Genomic DNA, 17,918 nt, shown 5'->3' on the forward strand with positions numbered 1-17,918 from the left:
AAAAAGTTATGGGACTTTGAAGTTGCGCTTGGAAGAATAATTTCATAGTACGTGTAAGTGGCGTGACGTCACACACTAGACGACTGGTATTCGCAGAGTGCTAACGAATTCATTGGTGTACAATCACTTGTGCCGTTCGTGTCGTGTTTTGTTCGTTACACGATGGCTGAAATAACTTACTATATACATACATATAAATTACTTTTTTTTTTTTTCCTTTTTACTCCTCACATGAATATGTTTTGCCATTGATAGACTTGAACAACCAGTACTCAACTACAAATTGTTTATGAAACGTTTTTTAAATAAATCATCGTTATAAGTTGAACCACGATGAAGCAAACTCAAAAGTAGATACTTACTTGAAAAGTTTAACTCCTTTTATTTCTGCACTGACATAAGATGGATTTGAAGAGAAAAACTCCATCACTGCTAATATATCTATTTTAGGCAAATTGTCACTTTGTCCTTTCACGAAGCCTTCTTCCATTATGGTGACATAAAAACAAAACTCGAGTTAAAACCACACTGTACATCTAAAAACGGCGCGAGAGCCTTGGCGCGGCTAAGTATTTAAACGTAATTTATGGTGTAGTGATCACAGGTAAGAGCCGTGACGTCACAGACCAAAGACGTTCCGCGCTAAAATACGTAAATTTAAATAATCTATTTCTCAGTCATTTATTGATGGATTTTCAAAATTTTTTCACTGATTTATCAGTTTGGCTCTATATTTTAATTTTATCGTGTCAAATATAGTATTATCAACATCACTAAACTAGTCCATTGAAAAATGTCAACTCTACATTTTCATCCACCCAAGTAATACAAAAAAAAAATAATAATAAAACTGTAAAATGTGCAGTGTTTCTGTTGGAAGTAACTTTCCTATTTTCTGATGACTAATAATTGAAAATTTACAATGAATATATCGCCTTTTTTTCGAACGAATCTATTCACTACCTGCTATAAAAATTTCGAGATATAATCACCGAAAGATTAATTCGAATCACGTCAACAAACATTAGTTAATTGACCACGATACTGGGATAGAGCTCTTGAGCAATTCCCTACTGATCTTCGAACGTCCCCTTTCTGACAGGGAACTCTGTAACTAACTCAGATGTAGTAGACACACGTTTTTCCGAACCAGCAAAAGTATTTCTACAATAATTACTGGATAACGCAATTTTGGTAGTATCGGTATCCTTACCAGTAATGAATATACAATCTGTATCGACGTAGATATGAATATAGGGGGGACTGAATAATAATACTTGAAAACTTCGGTTAGTAATGCAATATAACTTTGAGTAAAAGATCATTGGGAATAATCTTAGAATAATAAACATAGATAGAGGGAGCATATGTCATTTTCAGTAAGCAAATTTTGTCCCCAACATGAAATATCAAATTTGACATGAAGCGCGCGGAAATGACAACATATCAATGATACGACATTTCACTCAATTCGCGAGTTTTTCCACAACATAATATGGTTTTTAAATATTCTCTCATACTATGTTCGATTTGATTATTAGTATTATTTATTGAGAACAAGAGAGGAGGCAAAAGCCTATACATCGCAGGTGCAAATAAATTCAAAAAAATACATTGCTCGTGAGCGAGGAGTTCAAAACAATACAATCAAAAAGAGGAGGTAGGAAAAAAAAACCCAACAAATTAACATTGGAAATCACGATACAGTAAAACGATGATCAAGATGGTTTTTGAAAGCGTTCATTGATTATTGTTAATTTTTTATTTTAGTCGTATTTACTTTTCGAAACTTAAGTCAATTATTTTTACTTTAATGTGGAAAACTTTAAAATTAATCCTTTTTCCCAAATATGGTTTGTAAATATTCTTTTATCCTATGTTAGATTTAATTGCTCTTCCTTTGGATATGTTGCACTTCTTATGTCCCATTGAATCAATGTTTCATAGTAACTCAATATATATGAAATAAATACCTAACTATATCAGACATTCAGAAAACAAACTTCAAGCGCGCCAAATGACGTGAAACAACGGATGACACTAAGAGAGTAATAGTTGCCAAACCTTAGATTTCAGCAGGTAGATACAGAAAATAATAAAATTCTGCTTGTTATAAATTTGACAATTAGGAAAAATATTGGATTCCAAATATTCGAATTTGCATATTTAATCGGGAATCACTCAAATGAATATATTTCATTCAATATAATATACATTCATAACGATATAGTTAAATTGTGGATTCAATAATATATCACAATCCGACAACGTAATCTAACCATGTTGGGGATACGTAAAAATTGCGTATACTTACTCTTTCTGTGTTTATTTCTCTTTTAGAAGAATCGAAATGAAACTGTAAGTATCAGATGATTCTTCTTGAAACCAATATATCTAACCAATCTCCAGATTGGTTACATGAAAAAGTCAATTTTGAAATATTTTCTCAATCCTCTATGATTTTTCTGTTCCAAAAGCAGTTCGACACTTGCTAAAATCGGCTATACAAAATTCATATTCTGAATTCACATCTTTTTAGAAAAAACTACCCCCTTGCGAACACTCTAAAATCCTGTTTGTTGCAAGTCAAACTCACAATCTATCTGCAGGTTAGCTCTAATGGTTTGCTCCTCGATATCATGACTGAGCAGATATAAATCCATTGTGGAGGTTGTAACAGGTAACAGTCAAGAGATAACGATTGTCAAGCATACGAATGATGAATCTCCACTTTACTCAGTCTGAACGTGGTGACTGATTGAATGAAATTCAATTATAACGACGATGGATGTTGAGGATCCAGAAGAAAAGAGTAGTACCTTCACGATGACGGCCTATCAATCACACTTTATAATGATGAATAATACTACATGGGGGTTGAACCTAGGATTTTTCGTTGTTGATAATAATCAAAAATTCAAATCAACACAATTTCAACTCGGTCGTTTGTGTTATTAATTTTTTTTAGATTGTTTTTGTGCATTTTCTATGCTTCTTATATACAGGGTGTTCCTAAATTAGAGGAACAAACGAAAATGACAGATTCCTCGGATCATTTCAAGACTAGGACTACAAGAAACAAAGCGTTTGTGGTCTCATGTTTATAATTATCCAAGAAGTCTCTCATTTTACTTGGAACCTCCAATTTAGGAAAACCCTGTATATACGCACAATCCCAACCCGATCAAATCTGTTATAATGAAAATATTGGATATTTATTTCCAATATTCTTTAATTTTTTATTGATCAACGAAATATTGGGTACTTCATTTCCGATATCCTTAACGAATTTTTCATGGTTTTGGTGACTTTATCTGAATGAAAAGTTTGCTTGACCCTTCCAATTTTCAATTTTGACTATCAGGACAATAAAAGTTCGAACTGACATATTCACGAAATCTCTGAGTGGGTCTCGTCGTTTTCTGCTTTTTATTTCTTTATTATTGTATCGCTGAAGTAGGGTGTAATTGTTTTTGACATATTCACTTCGATTCTCCATTTGTTGAATGAACAACCCCTATCTGTCTGATTATGAATTTTTTGTTCTAATAGAATATTATACAGCGCTGTCATCTGCAAACTGGACAATCTTGCATCTATTGATTTTTATTATGTCCGACATATATAAGTTGAACGGACCTATTTGGGATCCATGGGGAACTCCCTCAATCTCGTACCATCTCTATCTGAATTTTCTGTTTTTTTGGTACTATTTTATCAACCTCCTTAGTTTGATTGGCAAGCATCCATATTCATGTCTTACTGTGACATATTCAACTCTTGTTTACTATCTCTGAAAGTCCTGAAGGAATCGATCATTGACAAAATCAGCCATTAATTTCCTCATCGAAATTCTAGTTAGTGAAGCTTGGAATCCAGAACAATAAAACGCCGACACGTCTGCACCAAAACAAATCGCTTCCTGCTTAACAAATGATCCTGGCATCATACACAACCCGTAAACTGCGTCCAAAAAAAAAAATAATACACAGGAACAAATGCTACGGAATTCAACCGGGCAGCGACAGAAATTGCATCCACGCCAAAAATGCGCATCGGCTTCACGCAACGTCCCTAAACATCTCAATCCTTCAACCCATCGAATGCCATTCGTTTCTGTGTAGTAGAGCACAGAAAAAAAAGTCAACGCCACTCGGACCACGGAACAATACAACGGTGTCCGTCCGCGATTCAGGCACAGCCTTCTTGATTTATGCACCATTGTCTCTCATTTGAACGCATATTTCTCCTATAAAGGTATCGGCTCGAATGCTATATCTCACGATGGTGTATTTATACCTTTCGGGCTATCTAATGCTCTGTGCTCTTATCGGCATTTCTGTCTGTCAACGCGAGTTGCTACTCTCGCTATTAATTCCAGGAATTCTTAAAAATACGGCCGGGCTGCTGTTGCTGCTGCTCGAAGCTGGCTCGATTGCAGTGCGCGAACCTACTTGGTCTCCGGTATCAGATTGGCCCTAATGAATGTGAGAGAACACGGTGATCTGATCTGGGTTTACCAATTTATAGAATCTTCGTTCCTTCCTCGGTCTTCGTGGCCATCCTTCGGGTAACTAGCTTTGTAACTGCGTCTCGACATGAACAATTTGTTGATAGTATCTGTGTTAACATGCTGTTGAGCTGCTGATGCTACAAGCTCGAAAAAGAGTACCTACGATCAATTTATACTTGGTTTCTCGGGTTTGTACTTGCTTCAACGAGTGTAAGACCATGGGAAACGCTGAAATCAAAATGACAACATACAAACTTTGTCTACTAATGAATGAAGAGGTAGATTAATTTGTTGAGTATTGTATATTTAGGCTAGTTTACTCATTTGATTTAATTTCGATAAAATTTTTGGTTTTGGAATTACCAAATCGTCGAGGTAAACTAACAGTTTCAATGATTGTTATATCAAACAGAAAAAATGATTCAGAGAAATATTTTTATTGGTATCCATTCGATTCCTATTTATGTATTTATTTTGAATTGGAGCGAAGATCAGTGGTCGAAAAAGTATTACATAAGAAAGGTAACGTTCTTGTGGTCTCACGTTCTCTTAGAATGACCAACTTGCTGGTTTCAGGACCAAACACTTGAAGTGGTTCATTTCTTAAACCTCAAGATGTGATAGCTAAGGCTGCTATCAGTTATCAGATTTGCCAACAGATTCTGCAGGATAAATAGCTCAAAATGGTTGCTATTTTGACAAGCTGAGCTCTAGCCAATTGACCCTGGAATAATCTACAATCTTAGTGATCTTTCTACACAAAAGAAAGAGAAGAATTAGTGTTGTCAAAGATGATGTGTTGTCCTAGTTGATGAACACTCTTTCTTTAATACCTTTAAACAGTAAGCTCTATCTCTGTCTAACGACTGACAACATTATAATGTTATTGCCACTACATGAATAGAGGGAGTATATGCAATTTTTACATGTCCCCAACATGGTTATCTACATTACGTTGTCGGATTGTTTCGGATATTTTCAAATCCACAATTTTACTATATCGTTATGAATGTAGGTATATTATATTGAATAAAATATATTTATTTGAATGATTCTCAATAAAATATGCAAATTTGAATATTTGGAATCCGATATTTCTCCTGATTGTCGAATTTATATTATACAGAATATTTATTTTTTTCTGTATTTACCTGCTGAACTCCAAGGTTTAGCAACTATTGCTCTCTTAGTGTCATCCGTTCTTTCACGTCGTTTGGCACTTGAGGTTTGTTTTCTGAATTTCTGATATATTACTGTATTCATCTCAATATATTTTGAGTTGATATGAAACGTTGATTCACTATGGGACATAAGAAGTACGTTCTTTGTGGAGAAACTCGCGAATTGAGTGAAACATCGTATCACTGATATGTTTTAATTCCCGCGCGCTTCATGTCAAGTTTGATAGTTCATGTTAGGGACAATGACATATGCTCCCTTTTTCTATGTTTATTAATCTGAGGTCCAATGTGAAATCAAAAAGCTTAATATTCTTAGTTTCGAAATATGTCGTGAAGCCAATAGATCTTTCAGGACTATTCTACTTGGATGTGTCAAACTGGCAACATGCCATAACAACGGCTTGTTTTCTTGTGGCAATAATTCAAATATCTTTCTCGTGTCGAAAAAACTATGATTCTAGATTTTCATCAAGGAAGTTTCGAAAAATATATCGATATTCACTTCTAAAAAAATTGAGTTTCCTTGTTACATGAGAAAGTTTTCATCTGATCTTGTCTCATCTAATATCATCGGAGATGAAATATTCTAATGGTTTCTTGTTTTCATTTCAATGATTTCTCTCTTAAGATATTATATATGAAAAAAATCATTAATCAAAAGCCTATTCCAACAGTTGATCGTTTTATTGGACCAATTAGAAAATGTCTACCTTGTTGGCAACACTGTTGACAAACCATAGAATCCAGAAGCACCGACTGCAATCCGAATTGCTCGTAAAGTGAGGCGACCGCCGTTGTATAATTCTTCAACGTTGTCATCCTGTCCTCTCTTCCCTTTCCAGTATTCGATGGCACTGCAGTGAAAGGCGGAGTAAAGTCATAGAGAACAGCAACGGCCCGACCAATGAGTTGCCTGTTCGACTTAGCATAGAGAGATACACAGCAGCGTTACTGAAACTAATTACACAGATTTATGTTACTATTGTTCATTGTTGCCCCCTGGGCTCACCGACAACTTGGAGACGTACGTGCACGCCCTCTGTCGGACCGGTTCGAGGCACGTCTACTGCATCGATGCCTCTACTGCGAAATGTATCTGTGATCGACGATCTCTGCGGTGCCGTCTTGAGATTGTTGTTGATCGAAAAATCTATATTTCGAGGTTCAAAAATGTGGGTTAACTGAATTTTTTTCAGTTCGATATCGATTAATCCATGAATGTTCGTCTACTTCTCCGAAGACCTTTCATCTTAACAATTTTTATCCTAGTGAAACGGTCGTCTTCGAATCCCTCAGAGGTGTTAGTTCTTTCAGGGTTTTTATCTCTTGCTGTGCTTTATCTGCACGGATGTGAGGGAAGCGGGCATGTGGACAAAGCCAAATGGCCTAGTAAATTGCCTTTCGTAGCATGTAACAATGTAATGGAAGCGATCTAACCTGTGCTAAAGACATGTTGCAAGGCTGTGAGTGCCGGCAATGACAATATAAAATTGCGTTTAGGACCTGAGGAAAAAGATAATTTTATGAGGTCGAATTCTTCTTGATGTTCTACCTCTACAATCTTGTTGACCGTATTTTCGGCGTCCTCACATTGAAAACAATATATACGTAAATACAAACTCTCAGTAACGTATGGAATATGGAATTAAGTCATAGCTCTATTCGATTATAACCTATGTGTTCATCATTTATTATCATCGAATATTGTCAATTTTGATTCATTCTTCTGGTTTATGAAATCCACACATCTTATCCACATCTTAGGAGTCTCAACATAAAATTAACTTGAAGACAGACGTATGGAATGTTTGTATATTGAAATACAATTTTCCCCATCATTCTAAAAATTTAATTGAAATTTAAATTTAAAACTTGAGGAATCGTTGGCTAACTGAAACAATCCATTTTTCTGTTACGGATTTACAGAGATATCAATCACATCACGTAGTTATAGAACCTGTCTCTTACTATTCTGTGAAATAAGTATGCAAATCAACATTTACAATTGAAATAACAATTTTCGAGAATTTAATTTTATCTCTTTTGGATGAATACTTGTATGAATTCTTTTGGATAATGTTGGCTATAATCAATAAATGATAACTTCAAATTATAAAGGTTGAATGAGTCGACCTGATCGCGGCACTTTAAAATATATATTAAATAGTGGAGGTTTAGGCACAATACTTTAATACTTTATTTCTCCATAACTTACAAGCTGTGTTCATTTTTTTGATATTTCGAAAGGGGATAATTTTAATGGTGAAAAATAAAAAATATGTTGCTTTTCGAAGAAAATAAAATCAGGATACGAGGACGAATAGATTGTTCCAGAATTTTTGATTGAATTGAAATCAAAATTAAGAGGCTTACTTCGTATATTTCTTGTTTATTCTGTTCTCATTCAATGAAAGTCTGAAGAAAAAAAAAATCTAAAATTTATTCCATTATTGCAAACTAAAATTGAACGTTTCTTGAAGTTTCAAAGCAACACTATTCTCGATTGAATCTAAGATAACGTCTATCGTCTTTGAAGTTCATTCGAAGGGGCGATACTAACACGGCCTATTTTCTTCTAAAACACCTCAAGCAACCCCAACACCCTCTCATCACACCCCTCGACTAGGATTCCATCCCGATCAAGTCGTTTAAAGCCAAGTCGCGAACAAAGAACTGAAACAATCCTGTGAACTTATATGATACGTAATTAAACGGATCCAGCAAGAAACGAAACGTAATCAGAGTTAAGTCAACTGGGAAAACTGAAACAATGGCGGTCCTGCTCAGTTATGAATACAATCCGAGGAGTGATTGTCAATCAAAGAAACAACTTCATTAGTAAACCGTCTAAGAGAACGAGGACAAAGCGATCGATCTGACGATAAATTGAAAATAAATAATAAAGGGAGCACAGCGATGGGAAAATGTAAGCCCGCGAAAAGTTTGATTAGAGAATATTGTTTCGAGAGTCAGGCATCTTTTACCGATCTCATTCGCAAACTTGCAGTTGCATCCAGCATCTGGCTGCTCTTGAAGAACTATTATTTGCCTCTTCTTGATATCATTTCGCTAGAATCGGAGAAGAAATCATTCGATATTCGTCGATTAATATTTGTTGCCACTTTGCAATTTTGGTGCTCTGTCATTCAACTGTTGGTAGGTATTTCAAGTAATTTTTTTGAATCATCGAGCTTCCTGTATTACTGAGTATTACTGGTTCCTAGGACAAAATCATCAAGCTTCGTAAGTGATTTTTGACACCTCAGTTACTTACTGACGTCTTCATAATTATACATACAATTTCATAAAAATTATGAAACAAAAAGAGAAAATTTTCAATAAAATTGCTTAGACACATCAATATGGAAGTATAGTTAGTACAATCGTTCATGGTAAAGGCTTGTAATAGGGGAATTAGTAATTAGTATTCAATGAAACTAATGTATAAGGAATATCTCTTATATATCACTACCGATCTCAACCAATTGTCCTTGTTCAGTAAAATACACCAAATGTTAATTACCCTTTTTGATACTCAATTTGCTATTTTGATATCGAATTCTTGACAGTTTCTCTCAAGATTTTTAGCTTTTCGAAGAACAAAATTTTTGAATTTGTTACTGCTACGATTTGCAGGGATATCAATCAAAACAGGTAGTCATAGAACCTATCTCTTACTCTTCTGTGAAATAAGTATACAAATCAACATTTACAATTGAAACAACAATTTTGGAGAATTCAATTCAATCTTTTGGAAGATGTTGACTGTAATCAATGAATGATTACCTATAATTATATAGGTTGAATGAGTGGAGGTTTAGAAATAATGATGTCATCATTTTGATATTTCGATATGGGATAAGAACAACATTTTTTTAATTTGAGAGAATGCCTAGTTACATATGGAACACAACGAGATGAACTAAATAAACTAACCTACATACAATGGAGATGAATTTTTTAAGGGGAATAAAGGGAATAACAAGAAAAGACCGAGAAAAGGTGAATTCACTAGAATCATATGTGGGAGAGAGACAGATGGGAGGGTAGGGACACTTACAGCTGATGGAAGATTATGGACAAGTTGAAAAGGTATGGGAGGCGAGAATAGGAAAAAAGCCAAAGAGAGGAAGACCGAAACAGACTTGGGATGGGGCAATAATGGGAGAAATACAGAGGAGAGGAAAGAACTTAAAAGAAAAGTTAGCGACTACAGGGCAGTATGGAAAAAATTTTATTAGATCATAGTATTTTTATTCAATATCCAAACACTGAAAGGTAAAATGGATGTATATTTTATTATTATATATATTATTATTATATATACCTATTTTCATTCAATAAAAGTATAGTTTTTAAGAAAAGTTTAGATGTAATAATGTAGCAATAACTATGTCAGAAGAATGTTCATAGAACTCTGTAAGTTGTTTTTTTTTCATCGTTTTATGCATTTTGGTTTTTCAATAACTTATTTCACATTTATTTATTGATTCGCATTCATAGGACATATTAGATAGTTGACATAAGAAAAAGACCGAAATTTGTCGCTTTGTTCTTGCTTACTTCGTTGAAGATGAACGATCACATCTGTTCTTTGCTCCAGTCGAAATTCGATCTGCTGAGAGCATTGCTTCGCAAAATATCACTTTAATCAAATGGGAACCATTAATAAAGATTAATTTATTGCGCAGGCAACTTTAAATCATTCAAGAAATGACAACTGCGGTTCTCCTTGAACTATCACGTTTTTCAAGTTAAGCCAGGTGTTGGGTATAATTGATGGGTCAGTCCATGCCCATGTTTGCATTTCTTTTAACGCAGTACATCAATGCATTCGGACTGTGACGCAGTGACAGATTTATTGGCTGAAAATGTAAATGAATCTGCCTCTTGCCCAGGTTGCCGGTCGTGAAAAATGGGTCTGGCATTCAAAAATCACAAATTGAGAAATTTGCTTGTCGGAATAAGGTCTCATTGGATGGGTTTGCCGCTGCGTCATGTATCTGCAAGATAGCATTACAATGAAATGTAGACTTCTGAATCCTTTGCATTTTTTTCCTCATCGTATGTAGAAATTTTGTAGTGTGTAGGAATACGTTGAACGGAATAAAATTTCTAAACAGAAATACAGTTCCTGTTTATTTTCAATTTATTTATTTATTTTTTTGTTTGCAGGGGAAGGAGGAGATGAAGGTTCCCCCGAAGATGGAGAAAAAATGGAGGGAGATGATGAATCTGGCTCAATATCACCAGTTTCAGCAGTATCTCCATCCGCCCAAGAAGAGGATGGTGCATCACCAAATCCTGAATTACCTAGTCCTACGAGTCCCCGGTCAATGAATGATGAGGGTCCTATAAGGTAAGAATCTAAATCATGAAAACAATTATTTCTCTCTGAACTCAGCTCTCAACAATTGCTTAGTCGATACCAACTCTTCAAACAACTTCAAATTAATTATTTTTTTCAGGGAGATGACCCCCTACAGATGCACTTCCAAAGAGTCAGCCGAGAGTTTGAACCGTAGTCCATCAGGAGAGTCTATGCTATCTGATAGAGCAAACCTGCTTCATAGAGCAGCCATGCCACCATCAGCACTTAGTCCACTTGGTGTACAACTTCCACCTACATTACCAGTAGCAGCAGCCGCTGCGTTATTACCTCCTCAATCTGCTGCCATGGCAGCTTATCTGAACGCTGCTGCTGCAGCAGCTGTAGCCCAACAATCTCACAGGCTGATGATGACCTCACCTCTACCCCCTGCTTTCAGCAGGTCTTCCATATCACCCTTGGTAACCTCGAGTTCATCTCCGCCCGGTGCGTTCAACTCTTCCATAAGCCCCTGTGAGAGAAACGTGCAATCACCTCCTGACGATGGAATATTAGACTTTAGCAGAAAATCAAAACATAGTGACGTTGAAAGTGATACAGACGCTATGAATTTCAGCAAACCTGAAAGTCCTGCTCCAGAAGCTGGAAATGGACCTCTTGATTTGTCTTGTTACGGAAGAAAGAGGTCGTCGGATGAAACGAGTTCTCAACCTCCAGCTCGCAAACCAAAAACAGAATATAAAAGTCCAATCCCCCAATGGCCTCCCTCATTGGGTGCTTCACATCTTCCCTACTTCGCAGCTGCTGTAGCTGCTGCTTCGAATTTATCACCGAAAAGCCCGGCACCACCATCAGATCTGTGGAATGGTAAGATGAAACATTCTGGGCCTGCTCCTAGCGACGCTACTAAGGCCCTAGAGAAAATGAGTGAGTTGAGCAAATTGGGAGGTGAAGATCTCTTTCGGACGATGGCCAATCAACCCTCCCAGAACTCGGCAAGTAATAGACATAGCGCCTGGCAATCCCATTGGCTTAATAAAGGAGCCGAACAAGCTAAGGACGTTTTGAAATGTGTTTGGTGCAAACAAAGTTTTCCCAGTTTGGCAGCTATGACAACACATATGAAAGAAGCTAAACATTGTGGCGTAAATGTTCCAGTCCCTCCAATGCAATCGCAAAATTTGATTCCGCAACCCCAAATGACGCCACCGAATACAAATAGCAGTAGTTCTGCGGGTAGTTCTAATAAACCAATGTCTTCTGATCTCAATATGTTGATAAAAGAAACAATGCCATTGCCTAGGAAATTAGTAAGAGGACAAGATGTATGGCTTGGTAAAGGCGCGGAACAAACCAGACAGATCCTGAAGTGTATGTGGTGTGGTCAGAGTTTCAGATCGCTAGCAGAAATGACGAGTCACATGCAGCAAACTCAGCATTACACAAACATAGTGTCTCAGGAACAAATAATCTCTTGGAGGTCAAGCGATGACAGTAAAGGAGGTGGAGGTGGAGGTGGTCCAGGTGGAAATCCTCCACCCAGTGGTGCCAGTAGTCATGTTAGTGCTGTTCTCACTTGTAAAGTTTGTGATCAAGCCTTCAGTTCGTTGAAGGAACTCAGCAACCACATGGTCAAAAATTCCCATTACAAGGAACACATTATGCGGTCAATTACTGAAAGCGGTGGTAGAAGGAGGCAAACCAGAGAGAAAAGAAAGAAATCGTTGCCAGTACGAAAGTTATTGGAATTAGAAAGAGCTCAACACGATTTCAAGAACGGCGATAATGGCCTCCTCGATAAAATGAGAGAAACAACAAGTGCAGGTAGAATAACTTGCGAAAAATGTGGACTCAAAATTGAAACATCTCTTTTCGTCGACCACATTCGACAGTGTATTGGAGGTGGAAGTATAGGTTCTCATCAAAGGAACTTTCTCAAGAGTGCTTTAATATCAAATAGCATCCTACCTCCAGAATCACCAACACGAGACAAAGTAAAATCAGAAGACAAATCACCATCACCTGTATCTCAGAACAGATCATCCAGTGCCGATCTGAGCGGAAAAGAAACTCCTCAAGGCACTGAAAACAACAACGGATCCTCACCATCGGTTCTTAACGCAATAGAGAAACTAATAGAGAAAAGTTTCGATTCAAGGCAAAGACAAAATGCGGCTTACCCAGGTCACGGAAATATAAACGCACCTATGGGATCCAGCATCTTGAAACGTTTAGGCATAGACGAAAGCGTCGATTACACCAAACCCTTAGTTGATGCCCAGACAATGAATTTATTGCGTTCCTACCACCAACAACAACAAAACCATTACGCAAGAAGGGAGAGAAGCGGAAGTGAATCTAGTTCCATATCAGAAAGAGGAAGTAGTCGCATTGATGCGCTTACACCTGAGAGAAAAATGGATCCTCCTGGTGTTCCGTTGAACAGTAGTACCCCAAGATCCACTCCTGACAAGAGGGAGAAGTCTCCCTACAATGAAAAGAACGAATGCCACTCTGATACAGAAATGAAGGTGAAGAAAGAGGTTGATGGTGATGAATGTCCGAGAGTAGAAGAACAAAATACTGAGGTTGTAGTGAAGAAGGAATGCACGGACGATGAAGACGAGAGGCAGAGTTACCATAGCAGTGGTGGAATAAGAAATGAGGACGAAGACAAAGTCCCCTTGAGTCCTAAGCAGTCAATGACACCTGCTGAAAATGTACAGCCTAATAGTCCATGTAGGAATAGTACTAGTAGTCCCGCAAGTAGTGATAGATCTGGTACTCCAAGGAGTACAAACGGTGACAAAAAACCAGGTGGAAGTCTTGGCGCCTTAAGTTCTATGTTTGACAATCTCTCGGGTACTTCTAATGAGAACCCCGCGCCGTCTACCGGTAAAAAAGGTTCGTCTCATCCCTTAGCAGCGCTTCAGAAACTCTGTGACAAGACTGAAACTCATACCAATACAAGACCTCATTCCTCATCCAGTCAACCTGTTCCTAACCCAAATCCAACAACGGTTTCAACTTCTGGAACCACACCCGGTGCAATATTAGCCTTCAGTTGGGCATGTAACGACGCAGTGATGACGTCAGACTCGATTATGAAGTGCGCGTTTTGTGATACTCCCTTTATTTCGAAAGGTGCTTACAGACATCATCTATCCAAGATGCATTTCGTGAAAGATGGCATCATACCTGACCCAGTGGCGTTGAAGAGCAATCAGCCTAGTTCGTCCAGTAGTGGGGTGCCTCTGAAAGGAACTCAAATGCCAAATGTCCCAGGTAGTTCAGGTAGTTCTAAAAGTCCTCCAGTACCGTCAGGTTTCGAAGAAAGTCCTCATTCGAAATTCTTGAAATACACGGAGTTAGCGAAGCAGTTGTCGAGTAAATATGTATAAAACTTTCAATCATTCCTCTTTTGTAATATAGTCTAGCAGACAACCGCTACAAGCGGCCATATTGTGATGTTATCATATCGTCAACCAATTTAGTAATAATTATTGAACGTGTTCTAAGTTGTACAGTTGCAAAAAACAAAACTTCAGAAGTGATTATGATTGTTATACGAATTTAAAGTCACATAATGTAAATAATTGTGCATAAGTCGGTATTGTAAGATATTTACCCCATTTCAGATATATTTCACAAGCCAAGAAAAATCAAAACTCCCTTCCTATGTGTTACATGAATTGTCAATATCATAGGAAACTCCGATACGATTTTCCAATTCAATGAAAAACTTGTATAAACTACCTATTTATTTATTTTGTACATTTCGATTTTATTAGTGATTAGGAAGTGAGTTTTTAGATTCACATTGTTTCGAGGTTGTGCAGTAGAGAATATTGAGAAAACGTACTAGAATTTAGGTTAGAAAGATTGGTTGGAAGAAATCTGTACTACTCAGTGAATCTGAATGTTCTAAACGATATGTTCGTTTAGAATCGAAAGATACAAAAGTTAGCTGTTGTACTATGATACTGAGTTCGAAAATTGTAGGATTATATGAAAAAAATTGTTTATCGGAAATGGTTACAGCTCTGCATACTGTGCGAAAATTTTGAAAACAGAAAATGAATCGACTGATGACGTGAAAAATAATTCTGATATTTTTTTAATATTCAACATTTTTCACAGTATGTGGTTGTAACTGTTAAAATTTTCGTGAAACTACAAACATCTTGTATACGTATATTGCAAATATCTCTTCTTCCAAGAAAAATTTAAAAATATATTTATCAATCATTATTATACTGATGAATACAAAAGATGTATACGCATTAGCTCATATTCATGGCGAAGCTCTTTTATGTTTTGAAGAAATTTTAAACTTTATTTAATATTTTGTTGTATTTGATTGCAAAAGAAGCTCAAATAAATATATGTTATGAATATTTGATTGTTTGAATACCTATATACATATGTCCTCCTCTTAAAGTTGAGTCAATATTTCCAATTACAAATTAACAAAAGTGAAAAGCAATTTGAAGGTAAGTATGATAATTATTTTTTTTACAGCTGGTTCACGAAGCAGAGCTGTGTATAATTTCTTCATGAAATCTGTATTATCTTGATTTCGACTCATTGATGACGAATTAGTGGTCAAATTTAATTATGTCTGCCCGTCTGGTAAACTCGATAACTCGAACAAAAAAAAGTGAAAAATAGGTGGGTTCTGATCTTGAATACTGAGCAAAGTTCGTTACTGAGCAAAATCCAACTAAGAGCAGTTCGATATTTCATTTTTCTGATAATTCCCAAACTACGAATTCATTGATTATGAAATTCTGCATACAGAGTTAGAAAGCTTCATGAAAAATATCATGTTGATCATTTCACCAGAACCAGAAAAAATTGGATGAGAATAATAGAAAAAAACTCAATATTTCAGTGACCACAGACTTGATGTTGTGATGTTGACATTTTGAGAGTACCTAGATGTATTATGACAATTCATATTGATCGCTTTACCAGAACTGTAGAAAATTCATGAAGATTATCTAATGTTGAAATTTAAGCTGGGTATGTGAATTGATAACTGTTTCAGAAGAAGCGTATAATCAGAACCTCTAAACTAAATATGTATATAAATAGTCATATAATCTCTACCAAGTGCATGAATGAACGACCGCTCAAAATCTCCTGAAGCTAAGGCATAGTACCCTCCTCGAATCAAAAAAATATTCTTTAATCGCATCCTAAGAAATTCAGAAATGTTTTCATTTAAAACTGTTGAACGATGTTATAGTGCGAGCTTTGTAGAAGAATAAAGTCGTTCTCACCCATATCGAAGTAATACATTCCCGTCAGAAATTCGTGAACGTGCCTTGTGGTGAAACCTTCATATGTTTTCCTTCCTCATATCTGGTATCTTCATGCGAATTATATAACATTTTCAACGTTCTGGCGCATCAAATTGAATTTAGGTATAGGTATCTACGCATAGCACAAACACACAGCAAAAACAATATCAACCTATAAATATCTACAAAAAGATCAAAAACTATGAAAAACAGCAAGAAAATAAGAACTGTCTGAAAAACAAGGTTTTTTAATGAAAATATTTTAAATAAGCAATAAGCCTATTCAGAATTTCAAGAAATGAGTAGGAAACAAGTAGCCTGGGGTTCATAGCCAGAACGGTGATGAAAATAATTATTGGTACAAGAAGTATGGCCACTCTCCAATGATAAATTATTGATTTTTTCCTTATGTATCAATAAAAGAAGTGATAAAAGCAATTCTCCTTTTAGTCACACCGCTGAAAATGAACTGGTAATGAAATGAATTTGATATATCACAATCCATTTGAAAAAAAAGTTGAGAGAGGTGAAAAATATCAAATTGAAGAATGTATAGCCTGACTTGCTTTTGAAAAAAAAAAGGATTTTCCTTAATAATTTTTCATGGAAGAATTATAACGCTTATGCCTTACTTTTTGGAACGCTTTTTACTCACAAAGTCCTAGTTCCTCCATATTTCTATTAAGATTTTTGGTTACTCTTCCAGATGATGAGATTAAAATTATGATAGTTCTTGTCGAAAGCGCTGGCGCTTTATCTGAAACTCAAAAAAAATTTCGACCCCCTTTTGACGCATGTTGTTGTTATTTGGTATTTCTATGTCGTTGAGTTTTACTGTCTTCTGAAGTTTATCGACTAAGAAAACACCAGGTCTGTTGTGAGAAACTGTTTTATCAGTGAATACCTAAAGTATTCGTTGCACAACCTTATGGGTCTCGATTGTCAATGATATATTTTCTCTGGTTTTCTCGTTGAGATCACTTAATATTGGATGGTTAGAAGAAAACCTTCCGTTTCCACCTGATGTGAGCCAATAGTTCGACGCTCTAATGTCAACATGATCCTGGTTTCCCTTGTTGAAATGTCTTCCATGTAGGGGCTTCTCCCTCCATCTTACAGTTTTTCTGGGTGGTTGTATGAAACATGCTTCTTGTGCAGTGTGACGGTGTTGATTCTTCTGCTTCGCACAATGTTTGTTAGTCCTTTGACGCACTTGCCTGGTTTCTGAAGTACCTATGTTCGTAGGCTTTCTTCTTGCCGATGAGCAAGTTCCATGATGTCTATCAGACCCCTGCCTCCATTATTCCTTGTAAGTGTTGTGCTTTCGGTGTTTGCTTTCGAATGGTTACTCATTATTATTTTCAGTATCATCATTTACTCGCATTCAATACAAAAAGTTTTGCATGTTATGCACAAATCCATTTGGTTTTATACTATACGGTTCAAAGAATGCAGAAAATGTTCCCAGAGTTGAATCTGCAATATGATTCTGCACATTCAACTTGAATTATTAGTTTTAATGAACAGGGTCTTCTTAAATTGTAGGCACAAACGAAAATGGCAGATGATAGATCATTTAAAAAAAAACC

The 17,918-nt window shown here is 36.2% G+C and overlaps 1 protein-coding gene across 2 annotated transcripts in view; it reads left to right on the top strand.

Moving 5' to 3' along the window:
* Nucleotides 1–15,413, top strand: part of LOC123679805 (protein tiptop) — a 211,383-nt gene extending 195,970 nt beyond the window's left edge. For both annotated transcript variants that reach the window (XM_045617298.1, XM_045617297.1), the window contains exons 2-3: nucleotides 10,870–11,053; nucleotides 11,163–15,413. In XM_045617298.1, coding sequence (XP_045473254.1) covers nucleotides 10,870–11,053; nucleotides 11,163–14,424 — 3,446 coding nt within the window. In that variant the 3' untranslated portion in view covers nucleotides 14,425–15,413. The remainder of the gene's footprint in view (nucleotides 1–10,869; nucleotides 11,054–11,162) is intronic.
* The last annotated feature ends 2,505 nt before the right edge of the window (nucleotides 15,414–17,918 follow it).

Source organism: Harmonia axyridis, chromosome 5 (assembly GCF_914767665.1).
Source record: "Harmonia axyridis chromosome 5, icHarAxyr1.1, whole genome shotgun sequence".
Lineage (NCBI taxonomy): Eukaryota > Metazoa > Arthropoda > Insecta > Coleoptera > Coccinellidae > Harmonia > Harmonia axyridis.